The sequence below is a fragment of the Serinus canaria genome, chromosome 2 (genome assembly GCF_022539315.1).
Source record: "Serinus canaria isolate serCan28SL12 chromosome 2, serCan2020, whole genome shotgun sequence".
Classification (NCBI taxonomy): Eukaryota; Metazoa; Chordata; class Aves; order Passeriformes; family Fringillidae; genus Serinus; species Serinus canaria.
In genome coordinates this window covers 49,893,543-49,915,003 of record NC_066315.1, presented here as the reverse complement: position 1 = coordinate 49,915,003, position 21,461 = coordinate 49,893,543, and the positions used below count along the sequence as shown (strand labels likewise).

Below are 21,461 nucleotides of genomic sequence, written 5' to 3'. Positions count from 1 at the left end.
ATATTGCAATAGGTGTAAACTCAGCTGGGGACTGAGTTTGTGTGTCTAGCAAATTGTGTGGGGAGCTGGCAGAGGCTGGCTTTCTTCCATTTGGGATCAGGAGGACTGTGGAGGGTGTGTGCATGGCCTGGGATATTGCTGTATTGTAACTTTATACTAGGATCAGATCTGCCTGCTTTCATGCCTTCTGCCAGCTGCCAGTGATCACAGGACCAACTGCTGCCCTTCAGTTTACAAAAGGAGCAATTTCCCCTCTTCCCCTGTGCCCAAGCCACCACCACCTAAGGAGGTTGCTGAGCTCACATCAGAGATCCCCCTTGCTGGCCTTGGGGGCATCAGTAAAGCCTTCTGCCGTGCCAGAGCCAACAGCTCCCCCTGCCAGACATGCTTCTACCAATGGTGAAACTGCTGAGCAGGTGGGGGGACTTCTGTTCTTGCTTTGTTGTTTGTTCTGTCCTGTTATATATTTACATATAAAAAATAATGAACCATTATTTCTTTTTCCTACATTTTTGCCTGGAAGCTCCATAATTTCAACATTACAATAAGTTAGAGGAACAAACTGTCCTTCCATTCCAGGAAGATTCACACCTTCCTTGGCTGACATTTGGCGTTGAAACCATGATAAAGGAAGAGAAAGAAAAGCTAAGAGTAGGAAGATACCGCCTGTGGATCCAGTGATAAGACTTGATTTTTGGAACTTTGATGTCCCTTGGTCAAAGTGATGGTTGCAGTCTTGATTTATTGGTGCTGGGGGAAGCCCACGAAACACAAAATTCAATGCATTAATATACACTCAGATTCAGGTGGGAATGCCCAGGTATCTCCCTTGGAGGGGAAGTTTACACTGTGTGAAGTAAAATTGTGGATCATGTGCAGTCTTCTGGTGGAAGGCCCCAGAAATAAGTCAGGGAGCACTTTGAGGGTCTGATGGTTTAGGACACCTTCTAAGACATGACAGCTGCCTCTCACATGAGGGTACTGGAGCCAGTACCCCATTGGAAGGGATTAATATCTTCAGGCCTATGTGTGAATGTCAATGTTCTGATACCTCCCTGGGGACAGGAGGGAAGTTTTACACCTGAGCAAGTTGAGTAAGGGAGGAAATATACATGATAAAAAGTAACACCCAATTCTGCAGGGTCTGCTTGTTTGTGGGTTCTCTGCTTCCTTTTTCTGTAACTCTATTGGGGTCATGATTGAAGGCACTTGAGACGATAGTTCGCGTTCAGACTCAGGTGTTTATTTCTTATCAATGTTACAGCCTCACAGCCATGAGCTCTGTGGTCTTTCATTAGCAAGGCACAAAATGGCTGGATATCTCTTGTTACAAGGTCTTTTAAAGCTAAACTATCCAATTAGGAAATGACACCTAAATTATTTTACCTTTTAACCCACTAACTGATCACTCAAAGCCCAGAATGTGCACTTTTCTGTCCAATTACAAAATATCACCCAAACCCAGAAGAAGAAGGAAGAAGAGGGTAAAGTGTTGCCTCCCACTTGAGGCATGGCATTATTGCTTTCTCTTGAGCCAAAAGTGGCTACTGGGGATATTTCTCCTCAGAGACACCTTCGGCTCGCAAGCAGTTACTATTAAGCACTCGAGATAGGCCCATGCAAAGCGGAACTCAGTTTACCTCTAGTAGAAAAGTCCAGGCGATAGTGAAGAGAAAGAGAGCGTGTTCTGCCGGAGAGTTAAATCCAGAGTTTATTCCAAGGTATTACAGTTCCGAATCTCAGTACTGCTCCAAACAGACCGCGACCGCATGGCTCCAACGCCTTTTAAGCTCACAGGAAGGTGGGGGGGGAGGACAGGTGAGCCACCAACCAGGTGGGAGGGGGAGGGTCTCAGGGAACAATGACATCTGGACAGGCCAATGACCGCAGGCCTGAAGGGCATCTTTTGAACTTCTGCCAATCTCATGATGCCCTTCATGAAATGTGGATCTTGATACAGTAATCCGGAACTGGGCAGGGGACAGGCAAGGAGGAAGTAGTCACAGCTGAGGGGAAGAACCTAGCTTTACACCACAACATGGCATCCTGGGTCGGGAACGGCACGGCGGAAACCACTTTGCCACTTGGTCCAATTACTCGCACACACCAATGTGGCCAACGGTAAAAGGCGTTTATTAACCGTTGGGTAGGGGCTTTTATAGCAGGGGCCAACGGTAAAGTAACGGTAAAGGGGGAGGGTCCCTGCCTGCCCGTGACATCACGATATTTGCGCATGCCGATCTCCCACATTTCCCCCCCCCCTTTATGATTAGTTTAAAACATAAAAAATGTGAAGGTTAAAACTGACAACTAACAAACATAGCAAACATATATAACTGGTAAAAACATGCTGCAACTGAACAATATAACATAACCATAGCAAACTCGAACAAACAAATTGTTAACTAACCCCAGCTGGTTTGTAAAGAACAACAACAACAACAAAAAAAAACATTCAGGACTTCTTCCTCAGCTTTGCCATCTTTGCAGAGGTGCAGGAAACCATTGGGCTTATCAATTGTTCCATTCAGATAGAGTCAAAACCTGGCCAGGGTTCCAGCTCTATCCGATGGACATCATTCTATCCATTCAAGTAGGGTCAGAACCTGGCCAGGGTTCCAACTCCACTTGATGGACATTGTTTAAAATAAGGTTTTCAAAAACAACATTTATGTGAACTATGACTGATTGCGCTTTGTTGGGTTTTCTCCCTGTCTTTCTCTGCGCTGGCCCCTCCTTTAACTCAGCCAGAGTCACCCTCGGTCTGCCATCGGTCTCCTTGATGTTTTGTCACAGCCCTCAAGAAGCGAGATATGCAGGCCGCCGTGGTGTCCGGGAATTCAGTCCTGCAAAATAAGCTTTACAAATCTTATTAGTTTTTGCCCTGAAGGTCTGGTTTTATTGACTTAAGTGGGCACCATTTAATTTCACTATCTTCTTAAAACTTCAAGGGGACCCCAGATCTTTCCAGGGGACCCCAAATTCCCTGGGGGGAGGACCCCAAGTCCCTGGTGGGGGGTCAGCCCATCTGGGTGGGCTCTGGACACACCAACATCCTGCAAGTCCAAAGGACTGTGGCTACTGAAACATGAGACCCCAGTGACATCCAAACACGCTGTGACAATGGCACGGCCACCTCAGCCCTCCAGGATGCGGTTGATGAGCTTCATTTCCTCAGCAGACATGGGGATTCAGGTTAAATCCCTTCAGCTCAGGTTTACCTTGAGCTTCATAGAGCCGCTTGACCTTCACCCGCAGCTCCTTCCGGAGGTTGTTTATCTTTGTCCAGCTCTTCCTGGTCCTGCTGCACCATCTTTCGGGTCTTTGCCTTTGGCAGCTCGATAAGCATGCCTCCGAAGCAGACCGTGGCCGTCTCGTTGGGCTCCGGGTCCTTCTGCAGCACCCGCAGGGCCTCGCAGTTGCAGCTTCGCTTCACGTCCAGGTCCCCAATCTGCTGCCGTGCCGCCAGCATGTCCTTGGCCAGCTCCTCCACCTCGGCCAGGTAGCGCAGCACGAAGGCTGGGTCCCGGGCCATGGTGGGGCCGAACAGGGCCTCCACTGGGGCCACTTCAGGTCCGCTGCCGTTCAAACAGTACTAGCCCACAAACCGAAAATGTGCAGCTTCCTGGAATGGAGAGACCTGAAGATAGTTTACAAAAGATATGCAAGCCTCTATTTCTGCTGTGCTATTGAAGATCAGGACAATGAACTAATAACTGGAAATAATTCATTGCTATGTAGAACTTCTTGACAAGTATTTTGGCAGTGTCTGTGAACTTTATATCATCTTCAATTTTAAAAAAGCCTATCTCACCTTGGATGAGTTCCTTTTAGGAGGGGAAGTTCAAGAGACATCCAAGAAAAATGTTCTTAAAGCCATTGAACAAGCAGATCTTTTACAGGAGCTGCTCCCTGCTGCTCTCCAGCTGCTGCTGCTGCTGTTGCCAGTGTTGGAAGCGTTTGGTTTTGGGGTGCAGGAACTGCACCACGTCCATGGGCACCCGCACCTCCTGTAACAGCCCCTTCCAAAATGACTGCTTCTCCTCAGCTGCCGGTGTGCCCGGACTCGGGAGCCGGGGAGAATGTTCCCGCAACTGTAATTTCCCCCACTCAGCAACTCCATGATCCTGTGCGTCTGCCCCTCTACCCAGCCGAGGCTATGCCTGCAGACCGCCCCACACTGCCTCCCACTTTTTCCGCTCCAGAGATTTCTGTAGGGCCCGCATGATTTTTCCCCAAAATTTCAGATTTTTTTCCCGACCCTGAGGACACTGCTTCCTCAGCTAGGGCGCGAGTACAATTGTCCCACACCTCCGGGCATAAAATGTGTCCCCGCTGCCCAAGAACCCCTAACTGCAGGAGCCTCGTCACAGTGAGGATAAAATCTCCCGGGTCGCAATTCACCCCGACTGCTTAAAAACTTTAAAAATTACGTCAGCGCGAGACTCCATTTCTCCTTCGCCGGTCATTGGGGGCGTCCCCACTGCTGGAGTTGAACCCGCCGCCCTGGCCGCCGTTCACCCACCCAGGCGACCCCCGTCCCCCGGGCACCTTCCTTTCTTCCCGGGTTTCGGCACCACTTGTTGCCTCCTGCTTGAGGCATGGCATCCTGGGTCAGGAACGTCACGGCAGAAACCACTTTGCCACTTGGTCCAATTACTCGCACACACCAAAGTGGTCGATGGTAAAAGGCATTTATTAACCTTTGGGTAGGGGCTTTTATAGCAGGGGCCAACAGTAAAGTAACGGTAAAGGGGGAGGGTCCCTCCCGGGAGGGTCCCTCCCTGCCCGTGACATCACGATATTTGCGCACGCCAATCTCCCACAGTAAAGAAGAACAACGTGTCTCTGCCCTAAATCCTCTATCTTGCTTCATATTTATTACTATATTCTAAAACCCCAAACTCTAAGTTTTTCACTCTGTCATATTACACATCTCTAACCAACTACACACCCAGTGTAATCCCAGTGCTATTCAATTTTGGAAGCCTTCTCCACAGCCAAATGCAGTGTTCTCTTGCGGGTCTGTGCCTTTAAGCACAGAAAGTTTAAAATTCTCAACATCCAGGGTACCAACACTTCTCTATTGTCCTTTTCCCTTATCTGTCTTGAAATGCAGCTTGTAGCATCAGAGGGTGGGTTTGCACCCCCTCTGCATCTGAGCAGTTACCTTGCGTGTCAACAGTAAAGCATCCCACTGCTTTTGCAAATAGCACGTACAATGTCACTTGCTGTATGTAAGTGTGGTATAATTTAACTATGATTGCTCAGCCATCACAGCAGGTCATTTTTATCAGAGGAATTGGTGCTGATTTGGAGTTGATTAGACTTATGCAAGCTTATTTCATGAAGCATAAGGTCATAGTTAAAACAAGTGTTTTAAAGGTTATGATGGGATTCAAACTGAGCCTTGCATGCATGTTTAGATTTCATAATTCAGACAATGAAGTGAACAAGTTCCTGGTGAACTGGTGTCCTTTGGGCACAAATCTAAATGTTTAAGGTCTGAAAATGACTGACCTTTCCACCTCAATAGTGTTATCTCCTCTCACTTGTTTTCCAAACCTGTGCAAAATCCATGGTGGTCTGTTGGTACCACACATCCACACCTATGGCTCTGGTTAGACTTTGTCTTTCCACCAAACTGCAATTGCCAAAATCAGTCCCCTTGTGCTCCAGGAAAAGGGTTTCTGTCCAGACAGATCAAGTTCTTTGCAGTATGGTCTCAGGGAGGTTGGCTCTGATGCACAGAGGGGTCTGCTATTATGGGTGGTCTCTGGGCTGCAGGGTTGGATTCTGCTATGCCCTGAGAGATGAGTAACAGCATTGCTTGGTCCTTGAGAGCCAAGTGGCAGAGGATGCATCAGGGCTGCATCAGGATGCATCAGCTGTGCCCAGTGTGTGGCAACCAAGGGCAGGGACAGCATTCTGGGCCTCCCTGAGCCTCCCCAAAGGCTCTAAAGGACACTGGGTAGAGAACCAGTGGGTAGAGCTGCTGTAGGTAGGGCTGGACATGGGGGGCCCCATCACCCCCATATCTCAGTGACACCACCCTGCAATACAGCACGCACTGGCCTGCCTGGAGCAGGACAGAAAGGAACATCTTCCCATGTCCCACTGTTAAAGCTGGGCTGGGGAGAGCCTGTAGATGTCTGAAAGGAAGTTCTTGAGGAACTTGTGGAATTACTTGGAGAGGGCTGAGGGAAGAAGACTGGAGAAGGCTGGATGAGACTGCTGGAGATGAGAAGAATCACCAGTCCCTGGATGTTATAGATGACCAATGTGATGGTTGACTCTCACAATTAAGGGATGAATACTGTGTGTATGTTAAGAGAAGTTTCATAGATGTATAGTTATGTTACTGTAATACATTCTCCCATAGTTCTCTTTCCCCTCCCCCTTGTATTGTCACTGTGTGGCCTCGGTAGTAAGAGCATTTGGGGAGGGTCAGCTTGTTACTATGGCAACACCTGGCCTCCAATCAAGGTGTAAGAAAGGGATCTCCACCAACAGACACAAAAGGAGAAGTTGACTGACAAGACTTTGGGAGGGGGGGCTAAGTATATAAAAGGCAAAGCATCCATTTTGTAGCCATGCCTGTGGCTGCTAGTCAGGAAGATGCTTTGTCAGTGCTTGTTCTCCTTAGTCTTTTGTTGTATTTTGTAAAGGTTTAATAAACCTTTGAAATTTTAAAGGTTTCTCACACTGGAGGTGTCCACAGCTTTTTTATCTGGAGAGCACTGGTGAATCCAAAGGAATGTCTTCTCATGGAACATTACAGAGCTCCCATCCTCATTCCCTCTGGAATCTGGTGCAGCAGTCATAAGAAATGGGATGCAGAGATGTTGCCAGGGTTCCAAATGCTTTGAAACACCCTTCCTATGAAGGAAAGGTTTTTTGCTCCCAAAGATGATCAGCCTGAGGGCATTTGGCCACTCTCAGAAGTCCCTGGGATGGCTCTAGGTTGACACAGAATGGGGCTTGGGCATCTCCAGGGAGGTGTGACAAGTCTGTGGGATGGTGATGAAGTAGGTCTTGCCCACATGCTGAGGGAACAGCTGGCCACTAGTTCTAGGATTAGAAAGGAATTTTCCCTCTGGGCAGATTGGCACTGCTCCTCAGGGGGTTTTGCCTTTCTTTTGCAGCATGAGCATGACTACTGGTCAGGCCTCCTCCAATCTCTTTTGGCTAGGTTACTGCTTGCTGCTCATGCACCAGGAAGGTGGTATGTCATGACATAGAGCTGTGGGGAGGAACATTTTTTATCCCCTTAAGGTGAGCTAACAACTATTTCCAGGTTTTTTTCCTTCCTCTGTAGCACTGAGCACAGCCACTTGCCAGGGCTCCTTTCCACCATTTTGACCAAGTACCAGCAAATCATGCCTCATGGAGGTGGCCCTCATACCCCTGCACAAGGGGGCTAGTTTGGAGTGATATGACCTAATGTCTACATCACGTCTATGTACATATGACTACATCATAATTGGTGACTATATATAAGAGCTATATGTGATAGACAAGCCAGTATTTCAAAAACAGATGAGTTGCTGATGTGAACCAGACTGAGGCAGTTCAGTGGTCTGTTTCAGATGGTGGCCAGAAGTAAAGTATGATGAGCTTATTTTTGGAGCAAGAGAATGCAAGGCAAGGGAACAGAAGGCAAGGGAAGGCAAGCCTCAAGGAAAGTACTGCAGAAAGTTGCTTCTAGAGATTTTCACTCCGATTTCATCATCCACTTTATCCAAGTCTGTGTCAATCAGACTGGGGTATCTGGGCATCTCATGACAGCAATTGCTTATGGATCAAAAAAGGAAATGGCACAAACACTTGATTTTTGTTCTGCATCCTTTCTTCTAGATGGGCAGTGTCACTGCTGAGAACAGTCTCACTCTTGAGGACTATACCCAATGCAGGTAGCTCAAAGTGCAGCTGTGATGCAAGATTCAGGTTATGCCCTGGGAGCAAGAAAAAGGTGGGAGCCCCCGGAGGCAAGCTGTGAACTGTCTAACCCTTTGCCTAACATCCTGTGGTGCTGGCCACGGAGAGGGGTGTCTGGTCACCTATAGACTCTACAAGAGCCAATGAAGATGAAAAGTCTGCAGAATAAGTATCAATATTGGAATGGTCTCACAGACTGTAAAGGGTGTGAGTTACATCCCAGTCACTCTGGGGTTGACCCCTCTGTGAGTTGCAGAGCTGCCCCAAGTATTAGCCACATGGTGTCTAACAGCAGCAGGGTGGTTTCCTGGCAGCAAAAATTTTGGCAGCTGGGCTGTGGCCCAGCCTGGCCCTGCCCGGTTGTGAGGCAGGGATTGGCCTGGCCCATTGGCTGTGGATGCAGCTTTTGGCAGCAACATTTTAGTAGCCATGCCATGGGGGCTGAAACCAGGCAGCAGAAGGCCCAGTAGCTTCCCCTTCCCCCACCTGGCAGCCTGCTGGGAGAGTCCAGCCTGGCCCTGCTGGGAAGGGGGGTTACAGGAGAGAGGGCCTCCACTCTTTTTCAGAAAGCAAGAACTAGAGAGAACCTTTCATGGTTTCTCCTTCCTTAAATATGGTATTCATACAGGCGGTTGTAGTTCTTCTAAATGGCTAATCAGTCTATCAGTTCTCAAAGCCAGGCAGCAATCGGTTTTGCCAGGCATGGGGGAAGCTGTAATGTTCTTTACAAAGAGAATTATCTGCGAAGGAGAGAGGCAAGGAGACTGAGTGGTGGTGGTCAGAATCTGAATTAATTGTGTATTACATATGCTTATATACTATTCTAGGAAGACTAGTAATTTTTTACTACAATGATTGGGTTCATCATCACATAAACCAACTTACACATTTTGCAACATCTCTTGCTTGCAGAAGTATTGATGTAATCTTCTTTCTTGATTCAATCTTCTTGCGATCTTCAAAGCTCTGTTTGTTCTTGCCAAGGCATGCTGATTATCAAATCTCTTATGCTAATCAGGTCCAAAGTGCATCAATAATTACTTCCATGCCTGGTGGGTTTTTTTTGGTTAACTAAAACCCAAGCTATTTCAACCCACCACATGGGAAGATTCCTGTTCTAAAGATCTCATTGTTTATTATTTCTATCTATGTGGGTTAGATTCACTGCACAGAAATATGACCTAGACCTGTTTTTTCAGATGTATATTTCTCCCCAGGAGAAATGTGTGAGGGGGTTTACTTTTGTCATTGTTAAGGAATGATAGCCCCCAATTTCGTGCCCCCACTGAGATTCTCCAAACCATAAGCCCCCCACTCACTCCCCCTTTCCTTCCCTCTCTCTCTCCCTCCCTCCAGTGGCTGGAGATGGGAATTAGAGGCCCAAAAGGCAAAGTTCATGGGTTGAGATAAGAACAATGTACTGGAAACAGCAATGTGACACACAGAATTCAAGACTCCACAACCCACGGTGGGTTTGTGAAGTAGGTATGTTTATTCAGTGCTGGGCACATGAGGGAATAGTTGCACCAAAAACAAGTGCCTTGGAACAGAGCAGATTCTCTGTTTATATATACTTAAGATCATACATATTCATGAAAGTTTCAACATCACCTATACATATTCATGATCAATCCCCACCTACTCTTGCTTCTATGTTAGTCAGGTTTTCCTCATTCTGCACTTGCACCCTATCTTCTGCTTTGTTCTGGTGGTCTCAGGCAGGGGTTGCTGAATGAAGGAACTAAGTCATCCTGACAATGCTTTTTGGATGAAACTAGTCCTTGCGCAGGCTCTCTTGGTGTCTGTTTTTCCTTCAAGGCTTCTGGCCACAGTCCAAAATAAAGATCCAGCTTTTAGTGGTTTTTAGAGGACTAGTTCCTTTTTTATCAGTCTTAAACTATAGGGGAAATCCTGTTGCATAGCAAAGGATTATCTGTTCTTAACACACTTGATTACACAGCAAATTATGGTTGCCTAAGTTCAGTTATAGGTTCCCTAAATCAAATGACATAAGAAAATAAAAAGTAACAATAATATTAATAATATTATTATTAATAATAAAAGGGTATGAAAGAGAAAATGATTCACATGCAAAAATGCTCACCATGGAGCTTGTGACCTGATCACAGCCACACCACGGTCACCCTGACCACTCCCTTCAGCTCAGGATTGGTACCATCCAAACCAGTTCCTCCACCTAAGAACTAGCGATATCCCACTGCTCCAGCTGCTACACTAGCTCTGTTAGAAGGAACCCCTTCTCCCCAGAAGAAAGTTCCTTTCCTCCACCCCTGGCAATAATGTGAGGTGGTATAGAATAACCCTCATGTCCTGACCATGCCCCTTCCCAACCACTGCAAAAAGTGAAAGTGTAGAAAATCAACCAGGACACTTAAAGGTTAAAAAATAGAAGAAAAGGAAGTCATATTCCAGAAACCAAAAGAACTTTTGGTTCCACTTCTCTTGCTGTGAAGAATGTCTGTATATTTATACAGTTATTCTTCTGTCATCCTCTGGTTGACAACTTTTCATGGTTGACCATTCTTAGGATTTTAGCAAGCAGTTATGGATCAATCACACGCTGCTCACAACTGGGAATTCTAAGAGGCTTATGTGTGTGTATGTCCAGAGAAGCAAAGGGGTTGTCCTGTTCACACTCTAAAGACTGTCACGGCAGAGGTTGGAAATGAGAGCCGCCTAAAACTTGTAAACAGAGACATTTGTTCTGTGAACTTGGAGAGCTGGGGCATGTTCAGTCTATGGAATTTATGGAGTGAAAGATCAGGTAGATAAGGACTTTATATGTGAGAGTCCATTATTTATAAGAGGGATGTGTCACCAGGCAAGAAGAGGCTACCTTGGATGTTTGCATATGGTATCTGTGAGAAAATAAATTGACACTGAAGAGGTTCAATAAGGATGGAAAGGGGATATAAAGATACCTATTCTCTGAGGCAAGACTGAATGGTAATGGTGTGCTCAGTCCACAAAAAGATGGTGAAAGCAGAAAATTCAGTCTTTCCATGACCACATTAGAGGAGGATTAATCAGCAGAAAAAAAGCTTCCAAAAACCTTCAGTTTAAAGAGATGGCTTGTGGAAGAACAAATTTATAAAAAGTGAAACCAATTAAATGATAGGCCATAACTGACACTACAGTCAGGTTTTGGCAAGATCTCATAATGTAAGATGGGTAAGCATGAAAAGAAATCTATTTTATGATTGTGTGTGGGAAGTTTATAAAACATCTAATGTCATAGTCATAGAGAAAAAGCTGCTGGAGTTTTCAGAGATGATATTAGTGAAGAGTTTATCCAGATTGCGTATCCAATGTAAATTCAGCTATGTATCTGTGTTCTTGCCTTGTCTAATGTATTTTTCATTTTCCTAACACTGACCAACTTATTAAAAGTGTGAAATTTATAGTTAAGTTTGTCTTCCCTTTGACAGATTAAAAAAATGTAGTCTCCTTGAAAGAATGTCTTTACTGGTGGGTAAAAACACCTGACATTCTTGTTACAGACTCTCAGCTGCTTAATGGCAAAATACAGATGATTTGTTATTGTCTGTCAGTGTTGATGAATCAATGCTATTAAGTGGTATGGGTTTTTTGCATTGTACTAGGAGTTTGGCAAAGGATATTGGAAAGCTAAATTGACTGAGGTGGCATACTGGTGAAATGGATACCTTTTGTAGAAAATGGTGGCAAACTGTAGGAAATTGTTTAATGAGGCAATCACAAAAAAAGGAACCTGCTTATAAGGTGGGCATATAGTGACCTTGAATATGAGTGTTCTATGTTAATCAAAGAACTCATGAAGGTATATTAATAATTGCAGTTTGAAGCTTTTAAACTTTCCAGGCAGTTACAATACAACATAAAACTTTTGAAATTGAAGAAATTTGTCTAGGCCTAGTATTTTGTTGTCTACTTGGACAAGAAAGTACAGAGAACATGTGAATATTTTCCTGTAGTGGATTGATTACAGGATGATGTCTCCTGCCTGTAAAGACTGTCTTTCTGAAAGAACAGCTGTTACTTACAAACTACTTGCACTTTGCTATACCATTCACTGAGATTTATTTGCTTCCAGGTTGGAATGGAAAGTATGCATGGTATTAAAAAAAAATTTAGAAAATGTGATGGAAGTTGGGTGTCACCCATTTAGGAGAATTAAATAGTAGTTTTATGCTGACAGTAGTAGTTTTCATGCTGACAGTCTAATCTAATCAGATGAAAAACAGCCTAGACTTCATTCTACAAGTCGAGTGTTGTTACAGCTGGAGTAGCTGCTAATAAAGTCTGGGGTAAGGAAGCAAAGGGACTTTGCTTAATATCCATAGATGTTTAATTCAGCTGTGCAGTAAGATGTTCAGGGTCCAAGTGCACACTCATGGGGAGAGTCCAGGTTTCTGTGTCTTGAGAGGTAGGGGCTGATCAGTGGCATCGGGGCAGTACAAAGATGAGGGCCAATGGGGGAATAGGGAGGGAGTGGCTGAGGGACATAGAATCAAGGAAAGGAGACAATGGTGTCGGGAGAGCTTTTGAGGGAAGCTTGTTGTGTCTCTCTAACCCAGGGAATGCTTCTCAGGGTCTCCACAGAGTGTGGCTGGAGAATAAGCATATCTAAAGGGACAGTGGTACAGGAAATCTATGAAAATACTACTGATTTGCGGAAACAGACAAACTCCACAACTTTTGTGAAAGTTGTAAAGCCGGTATGTTTATTACAGCACTGGACGCATGTGGGAATTGTTCCCCTAAAATGACATGCATACCTCTGGGAACTCCAGATCCCCTTTTATCACCCTCTCAAATACATATACATGCAATTTCACAATAGGTTCAAAGATATTCATTCCACTGATTTCATGTGACACTTGCCACTAATTCTTTTTTATCAGAAGGAACTCCTGGGTCAGGTTGCCCTGCTCATTCTGACCCTCCTGTCCCCCCTTATCTCTTGTCCTTCAGCTGAAGCAGACCCTCCAAGCACAGGCCCTTCGCGAGAACAGCAAGCTACTGACTTAACTCAAAGATGCACATTTCACCTAAATCAAAATGGATTTCTGCTCTAGAAAACTTCCACTCTGCCTCACTAGAAATCATCTTTGGTGTGGGTTGCGACCTTTTTGTCAGAAATTAATCTTTTTTCCTGTTCCAGATTGCAAGGCAAGATTCAATTTGCCATCTGTATGGCAGTTGTCTTCTGTTAAGTGGGCAGTTTTCCTTATCTCTTCCACAACCAATCCTCCCTCTCCGGGGAGACATCTGCTGAGAACAGGCCACTGAATGTCACTGTGCGGTAATCCGTGTTTTTCCTGGGCTTTATATGAGTCCAAATCCGGCTAGCATAAGACTCTAGCCCACACGGATCCGCATAGACAAAGGTAAAAGACGAGAGGCGCTCTTCTCCACGTGGGTGCAAGTATCCTGTTTATTGGCTTGGGGCAGGACACAGGTGATGGGTCACCCAGGTACAAAAGAGGGGTTGGAGCTCTCACACAGGAGGTTTTATACCCTAGGGGGTGGGGGCAGGGGAGAGAGCACCGGAGCCAATGGGATACCACTGGGGAGGGGCAAAGTACCTGAGGGACAGACCAGGTGTGCAGGGGGGAAACCAGGTGATCAGGGAGGGGGAACCCACCACCAGTGCAACAACCATCAAATAAACTATTTATCGCAATACAACACCTCCACCTTTTCTGTTAACTAAAATTGAAAGGAGATGTGTTGGACCATTTGTGCTACTGATTAAAAATTTGTCCACCACTCCGAGAGTCTCCAGTCCTTGAACAGTCCTCAGATTCTTGCTTGACTTGTCCGATCAGGCCTTTTACTTCTCGGAGGGCTGTGTGGATGTCGGGTGACTTTGATGTTAGGTTCATGCAGCTCAGTCCTATTGGAGCGTCTGTGCCAACGTCACCCAGATGTTTTGGTGTGGCAGCTGTCAGACTGCTCAGCGCGAACAGGATCAGAACTCGGACAGGGCTCTTCGTGAGGTTAGGTGGGAGGTAGATTTCCTGTTCTACAAAGGAAAGCAGACAATTTTTTAAAGAAAATACATACAAGTTCATGGGTCTGCCGGAATGCAGCTGACTTTTCTATGACGATTTTTCTTTCTTTTCCCGGCGGCGTCTTCTCTTGGAGGCAACAGCTGCTTGCTTCTCATCCCCGTCTGCTGGAGCTGGATTTTTAGGGATGAAAGGTTTTACCCACTTTTGGGGTATCCATCGAGGGCCTGAGGGGGTGGATACACATGCGTAACCACGCCCCCAGGTGACGAGCTCATAAGGACCCTTGGTTGTCCAAGTTTCTGGGTCCTTAATGAGAACTGGTGGACGCTGTGACAACTTAAACCGGTTGTTATTATTGAAATGACGTATTACCGGAGGGTTCATGTTTTCAAATGAACAATTCAGAAAATTGATGGTAAACAAGGCTTTACAGAGCTTTTGTTGTGGAGTCATCCACACTGCAGAATTTCCCTGCCTAGCCAGAACTTCTTTGAGTGTATGGTGGGCACGTTCGATCACAGCTTGACCTGTGGGGGAGTGGGGAATGCCTGTCTTATGCTCCACTCCCCACTGCTGGACAAACTCCAGGAACTCCTTGGAGGCATACGCTGGGCCATTGTCAGTCTTGATCTCCCTAGGGACCCCCAATACTGAAAAGGCTTGCAGCAAGTGTTGTTTAGCATGCGCAGCCCTTTCCCCTGTGTGGGCAGAGGCATAAACCGCACCTGAGTATGTATCTATGCTGACGTGTACGTATTTCATGCGACCGAAACTGGGAATGTGTGTGATGTCTGTCTGCCACACTTCACAGCTGCCAAGGCCTCGGGGGTTAACCCCAACACCCAGGGATGGCACTGCCTGAAGCTGGCAATTGGGACAGGTGGCCACAATGGCTCGAGCCTGACTTCGTGTTAGCTGGAACTGGCGGATTAGACCTGGAATATTTTGATGGTATTGTTGGTGACTGAGTTTTGCCTGTTGAAAGATGTCTGGAAGGCGTGCCATTTCTGCTGGAGCTGCAAGGGAATCTGCTTTGCGATTACCTTCTGCGATCTCGCCTGGCAAATCGGTGTGTGACCTCACGTGCATCACATAGAAAGGGTGCTCCCGCTGTGAAACCAAATAAATTAGTTTTGAGAGCAACCTGTGGAGATGCCCATCCTCAATGTCCTTGAGAACTGCCTGCTCCGCCCTGGACACTACTCCCGCCACGTAGGCTGAATCGGTAACCAAATTAATTGGCTCCGAAAACTTCTCAAAGGCTCTCACGACTGCGGCCAGTTCAGCAATCTGGGGCGACCCCTCCACAAACTCAACATCAGCTTCCCAATGCTGGGTCTGGGGATTTCTCCAAGTCATCACCGACTTGTGGGATGCTCCAGATGCATCAGTGAACACTGTAAGCGCCTTGAGTGGCCTACGACTCCTTTTCTCAGGAGCAATGAGGTGGAATTCCTCGTTGAACAGCTTGTGTGACGGGGCCTGGACTGATACCTGTCCACTGTAGCTGTCCAGGGATAGCTGGAGACTGGCATTGTTCTGGAGCAGGTCATTGAACATTTTCTTTGTCAACTTCTCAGGAGAGCCCTTTCCCTCCTTAGCAAGATGGACTGGAAGGTGAATACACTCAAAGTCACAACCGGCCAGCTCACGCAATCTTAACCTGGCCTTCCAGATCAGCTGAGCTATCAGCTCCTGTGGCTGTGTGATGGTTTTGGATCTCTGATGGGAGAGGAAAACCCACTCTATGATTAGAAGTGGATCTTTTTGTACTTCAAACCACTGGAATATCAATCCGTGTATGTGTGGTAACTTCCCTAAAACAATGAATTCGAAAGGCAGCTCGGGCTTATAACGATGAGCCTGCCTCTCGGCCAAAGCCTTCTGAACTTTTTGGAGGGCGGTTTTTGCCTCTGGGGTCAGTTCCCTGGGAGAGACTAGCTCTCTCTCTCCCTTCAGTAAATTGAGAAGGGGAGCTAGGTCCCTGTTAGTGAGACCCAGCCAAGGCCTGACCCAGTTCAAAGACCCACACAAGGAATGGAGATCTGCTAGGGTTTTGGGATCACTCTTAATTTCCAATTTCTGCGGAACAATGGTCTGCGCAGTGATTTGCAAGCCCAGGTAGTTCCAAGGTGGCATCCTCTGAACCTTGTTTTCCTGCAATTGAAATCCAGCAGAGGTTAAAACTTTAACCACTAGGTCAAGTGTGTCTTGGAGTATTATGTCATCGGGGGCACACACAAGCACATCATCCATGTAGTGTAGGATGATTGCCTCTTTTTTCTGGGCGCGCACTGGGGACAGCAATGAAGCCACGTACCACTGGCAGATGGATGGACTGCATTTCATTCCCTGTGGCAATACTTTCCAGTGGTAGCGCTTCATTGGGGCTTTTCGATTGGTGGTAGGAACAGAAAAGGCAAACCTTTGAGCATCTTCTATGTGTAGAGGGATATGGAAGAAACAGTCCTTGATGTCTAGGACAGCCAATTGCCAATTTTGGGGAAGCATCGCTGGGGAGGGCATCCCTGGTTGGAGAGACCCCATGTCCACAATTTTTTTGTTTATTTCTCTTAAATCTTGGAGGAGCCGCCACTTATCCTTCCCTGGCTTTTTTATTACAAAGACTGGGGAATTCCAGCAGCTAGATGTCTCTTCAATGTGTCCTTTAGCCAATTGTTCTTCCACTAGCTCCTCGAGCGCCTTTATCTTTTCATTACTGAGTGGCCACTGTTTTACCCAGACTGGATCATCATTCAGCCATGTTAACTTGTGGGCGAGGCGCTCCACAGTGGCCGCTTTTAAAAATCCTGGGGTGTCTTAGGAATGACCAGTTTGACTCCCCACTGGGACATGGTGTCTCTACCCCACAAGGGAGCTTTGTAATTAGTAACAAATGGACGGACACTGGCCAATTTTCCGTCTGGTCCCTCAATTTGTACGATGCTTTTTGATATCTTTGCCAATGTGACTCCTCCTACACCTTGGATTTGGCCAGCCACAGGCTGCAAATCCCAATGTGACGGCCACAACCTTTCGGGTATGATTGTCACATCTGCCCCTGTGTCAAGCAACCCTTCCACGTGGAGATGTTCTGTTCCACGCATCAGGTTGCATCCCATGATGGGTTTGTCCTCGCCAACCACTTCTGCCCAGTATACACTAGGTGCCTTTTCATCTACCGAAATGTCTGCTGGGACAGGAATGGCCTGGGCGATGATTTGCCCCTTGGCCAAATAGAAGGGTGGCTGTGGACAGCGCGCCAGGAGAATGAGGTTAGGTATGTCCCCTTTGATCGTCATGGGACCCACCTCAATCTCCATGGGTGTGTGTGCAGTGTCCCCAATAACAAAGTACTCACTGTCCAATTTTGTGCAATCTTTTGTCAAGTTTTGCGAGTCCTCAGGTGGGCCCACTCCAATGACCATCCACTGGGTAGACCTGAAAGCAAAAGCTTTGGTGGTCACGAGCTTGAAGCGCTTGTGAGACCACCAGATTTTATCCTGTAAATGGCAATGTTGTTTTCCCGCATCCCACTTCCCTTCCTCCCCCCTTTCTGTTTGGAGGGTTTTCCCTTCAGGGAAGCCCGCCGCATTTATATCGTGGCGCTGGGCGGGTTTGCGCTGACATCGGAGTTTTTTGGTGTGAAGGGTGTCTTTTGTTGCTGGTTTTGAGGGCAGTCCTGGGCAAAGTGTCCTGGTTTTTTGCATATGAAGCAAATGACATGTGTAAGTTGTTCTGGTGACATCTGTCGCCTCCTGACTCCCGGAGATACAGCTGCCACCGTCTCTGGGTTTGTTGGCCTTGACCACGCCTCCCGTGCAGCAAACAGTTCAGCCTTCCTAGCACAGGCTTCGATCATCTCTGCCAGTGTAGGCGGGGGGTTGAGAGGCAGTCCCAGGAGCACCCTGGTGCAGACTTCATTGGCATTCCTCTGTGCCATCTCTTTCACTATTTCCATTTGTGTCTTGGGGTCCCGTACTTGTCGCTCAACCTGTGCACGGAGTCGGTCGACAAACTGCAAGAAACTTTCTGAAGGAGACTGTTTAATGTCAAGAAAACTACCAGTAGGTTCAACAGTTGGTAGGTGGTTAAAAGCCTTGTATGCAGCTTTTGAAACCTTATCTAGAATGAATTTGGACAACACCCGAGCTTGGTCCTCAGGCTTATCCCACTCCCCCTCGCCGCATATAAGTAATGTTATTGTTTTCTAAATCTTTGGCACCCTGAGGGGTTTGTTTGAGTTCCTCCACGAGATCTCTTAGAGATCTCTTCCAAGAGCTTTCCCATAGATCAAACTCTGACTGTGTAAGCAGGCACCGGAAAAGATCCACAATATCAGTAGGAACAAATTCAAGGGATGTTAATGTAGCTCTCATCATGCTTCTAAAAATTTCACTACTTCTCCCAAATTCTAATTGACTTGTGCATAACTCACGCTTTGTATGATACGAGAAGGGCTGATACGTTCTAGGACCAGCCCTACCACCTGTGTACTGAACTGGGGCTACCAAGGGGATTGCTTCTTCCTCTCGGCTTTTAACTCCAGGGTTTCCCTTTTCAGCCCCACCCCCATGGGACCCAGCAGGGAGACCACCCTGTCCCCAAGGCCCACTCCCATGAGAACCAGAAAGGGGCCCACCCCCTCCCTCAGCCCCACTGTCTTGGTAAGCAGGCAGGGAAACACCCTTCACCCCACCCCCATGGGGAATGGGAGAGGGTGCACCCCCTGCCCCCCCCACCCCGGTGCCTTGGTAACTAGGAGGGGGAACATCCCCTCCCCCTGCCCCACCCCCGTGGGAAACAGGCAAGGGCCCACCCCCCCAGCCCTCGGCCCCACCCTCTTGGGACCCAGGCAAGGGGGCGTGGGAAACAGGCAGGGAGGCGGGGCAACCGTGGGAACCAGGGGCGGGGTCACGAGTTGACGTAATGGGGGGCGGGGAGACAAAAGGAGGGGGAGGAGCGTCTGAGGGAAGGAAAGGGTTGTGAGACCGGAAGGGGTTGGGGACAGGTGGGCGAAAGGGATTGTGGGGAGAAGAAGGATAAGTGGAGGGCTGAAACACGTGGGTGCCGCCATTTTGGGCTCCAACCATGCGGTCGCAGCCATTTTCGGAAGTGGGGGGGTGAGAACACGAGCTTGGGATAACAGAAGTTTGGTTAGACGGGTGCACTGAAGGTACACTGTCCGCCTGTGCACAACTGCCAGGGTACTGAGAGAGAGGTGGGAGGCCAGCGAAGCAGTGACAGTGCCAGTTACCCTGAAATTGCCGGTTAGCCTCGCTTGTGTTTCTCAGTTCAGGGGCAGAGGGAGTGGGAGGAGCTGCGGGAGGGGAGACTTGTGCTGGCCATCCTTTAGAATCCCTCTTTAGGACTGCTTTCCGAATCACCAGGAACACAGGAAAAAACTGAGACACTGTCTCATCTCCTTGTTCCGCTTTGGCTGTTAATAAGTTTCCTATTTTGTCCCAGGCAGAGACTGAATGAACATTCTGCTGGGTAAACTGAGGGAAATGTAAAGAAATCCACCGAACGAACCGTTTCAAAACTGCTTTGGAAACGGTAACGTTTCCACTTCTCAGGGTGTCTAAAACTTGGGTATAAATGCCTCTCTGTGTAGCAGAAAGCTTACCACCCATTTTTGCTTTCTGCAGCACTCAATCTACCTTTTATACAGCTAGTGCAAACAAAACTGAAAGCACTGAGTTCACAGCCAATCCGGGAAAGAAGCCGGGCAGCCCCCCCCCCCTCCGGGGGAGAGACGAACTGCTTACGTACAAACCGCGCGGCTTTTAAAATGGTGGGCGCCCGCTGCCGACTCCCCCGGGCCACGTGACCGCCACGCGGGCGTTCGGAGCCGCCCGTCCCGGTTCGCCGCCACTTGCTGGGGTTTGCCGCTGCCCGGGCGCGACCGCTCACGGCAAAAAAGCAAGCCGCGGCTTTCCTGTCGCCGCCGCGCCGCTGCCGCTTTTGGGAGCCGTGCGCCGAGGAAACCCGACCGACGGAACCCCGCTGCTGCCGAGACGGCACACAGACAGAGCCGGACTCGCTGAACCCGCGCAAACTGCGCGGAGTCAGCAAACCTCCTCGGGACCGGGCTTTCCCTTTACCGGGAGCTCACCCCCACCCTGCGGGGGCTCCCCCAGGGTCCCACTAACACTCGTGGGGAATACTCACCCTGCCTGGGGACTGTGTCTGGCTGTGAGAGCTGTATAGAAGTCCTCGTCTAGAATCGATCCGCCGTGAGTGCGGCGTGTTCTCGATCCCACCCTCTAAATTTCTTGCCGACAAAAACGTGACAAAGAAATCAGAGGCAGATGATAGTCCCAAAAGCTAATGTAATCCACTAGTGGAATTACCAGCTGCTCCGTGGCCGTCGTGGGAGACGAACACGTGGGGCGCCACCTGCGGTAATCCGTGTTTTTCCTGGGCCTTATATGAGTCCAAATCCGGCTAGCATAAGACTCTAGCCCACACAGATCCGCGTAGACAAAGGTAAAAGACGAGAGGCGCTCTTCTCCACATGGGTGCAAGTATCCTGTTTATTGGCTTGGGGCAGGACACAGGTGATGGGTCACCCAGGTACAAAAGAGGGGTTGGAGCTCTCACACAGGAGGTTTTATACCCTAGGGGATTTGGGGCAGGGGAGAGAGAACCGGAGCCAATGGGATACCACTGGGGAGGGGCGAAGCACCTGAGGGACAGACCAGGTGTGCAGGGGGGAAACCATGTGATCAGGGAGGGGGAACCCACCACCAGTGCAACAACAACTAAATAAACTATTTACTGCAATACAACATCGCTGCATGATTGATAAGAACTAAAACATCCCATTGTGAGATGCTCCGCCCAGAGGGAGGAGCCAAGCATTTCTACCTGGATATACTCTTTTCCAATTGGACTGCTACCAACACCCTGACCAACAGCGTGTCAGGTTGTATTCTGACTCTGTCAGTGTTGTTTTGATTTACTGTATTGTTTATTTTATCTTTTTATTTTCTTCCCTAATAAAGAACTGTTATTCTTGCTCCCACATTTTTGCCTGAGAGCCCCTTAATTTCAACCTTATAACAATTCGGAGGGAGCAGGTTTACATTTTTCCATTTTAGGGGAAGCTCCTGCCTTCCTTAGCAGGCACCTGTCTTTTCAAACCAAGACACTTCTCCAGCTTAATTAATTCATACCTGGTTTCACCCAAAAGCTTATTACTGTTAATAAATTTGAATAAACAAGGTGTTGAGGAGATTTCAGACCATCTGGAGAAAAATTATTACTTATATATATGTAGGATAAATACGCAGAATTTCCACAGTAAAAACTGCATCAAGTAAAATCTATTATTTTCACAGTGAGCAAATGCTCTTTGCTTCTGAATCCTTTCCCTTATACTGCGATGGATCTGGACAATTCCCAGGTGGAGATTATTTCAATTGTATCAGGAATATTTCTAGTAATGCAGGTTTAACCTCCCCTGCATTTCTGTCCTGATCGTTGCTTTGCTGTTCTCAT

The 21,461-nt window shown here is 47.6% G+C and overlaps 1 protein-coding gene and 1 pseudogene across 1 annotated transcript; one reads left to right on the top strand and one right to left on the bottom strand.

Moving 5' to 3' along the window:
• Positions 1–3,137: 3,137 nt before the first annotated feature.
• On the bottom strand, positions 3,138–3,535 carry LOC103821130 (p53 and DNA damage-regulated protein 1-like; annotated as a pseudogene).
• A 67-nt stretch (positions 3,536–3,602) lies between these two features.
• LOC127059252 (AP-1 complex subunit sigma-2-like) lies at positions 3,603–4,228 on the top strand. The gene is given in 3 exon segments (XM_050971010.1): positions 3,603–3,714; positions 3,716–3,887; positions 4,049–4,228. Coding segments are annotated over 3 exon segments (453 nt in total). The 5' UTR covers positions 3,603–3,613.
• Positions 4,229–21,461: the final 17,233 nt, after the last annotated feature.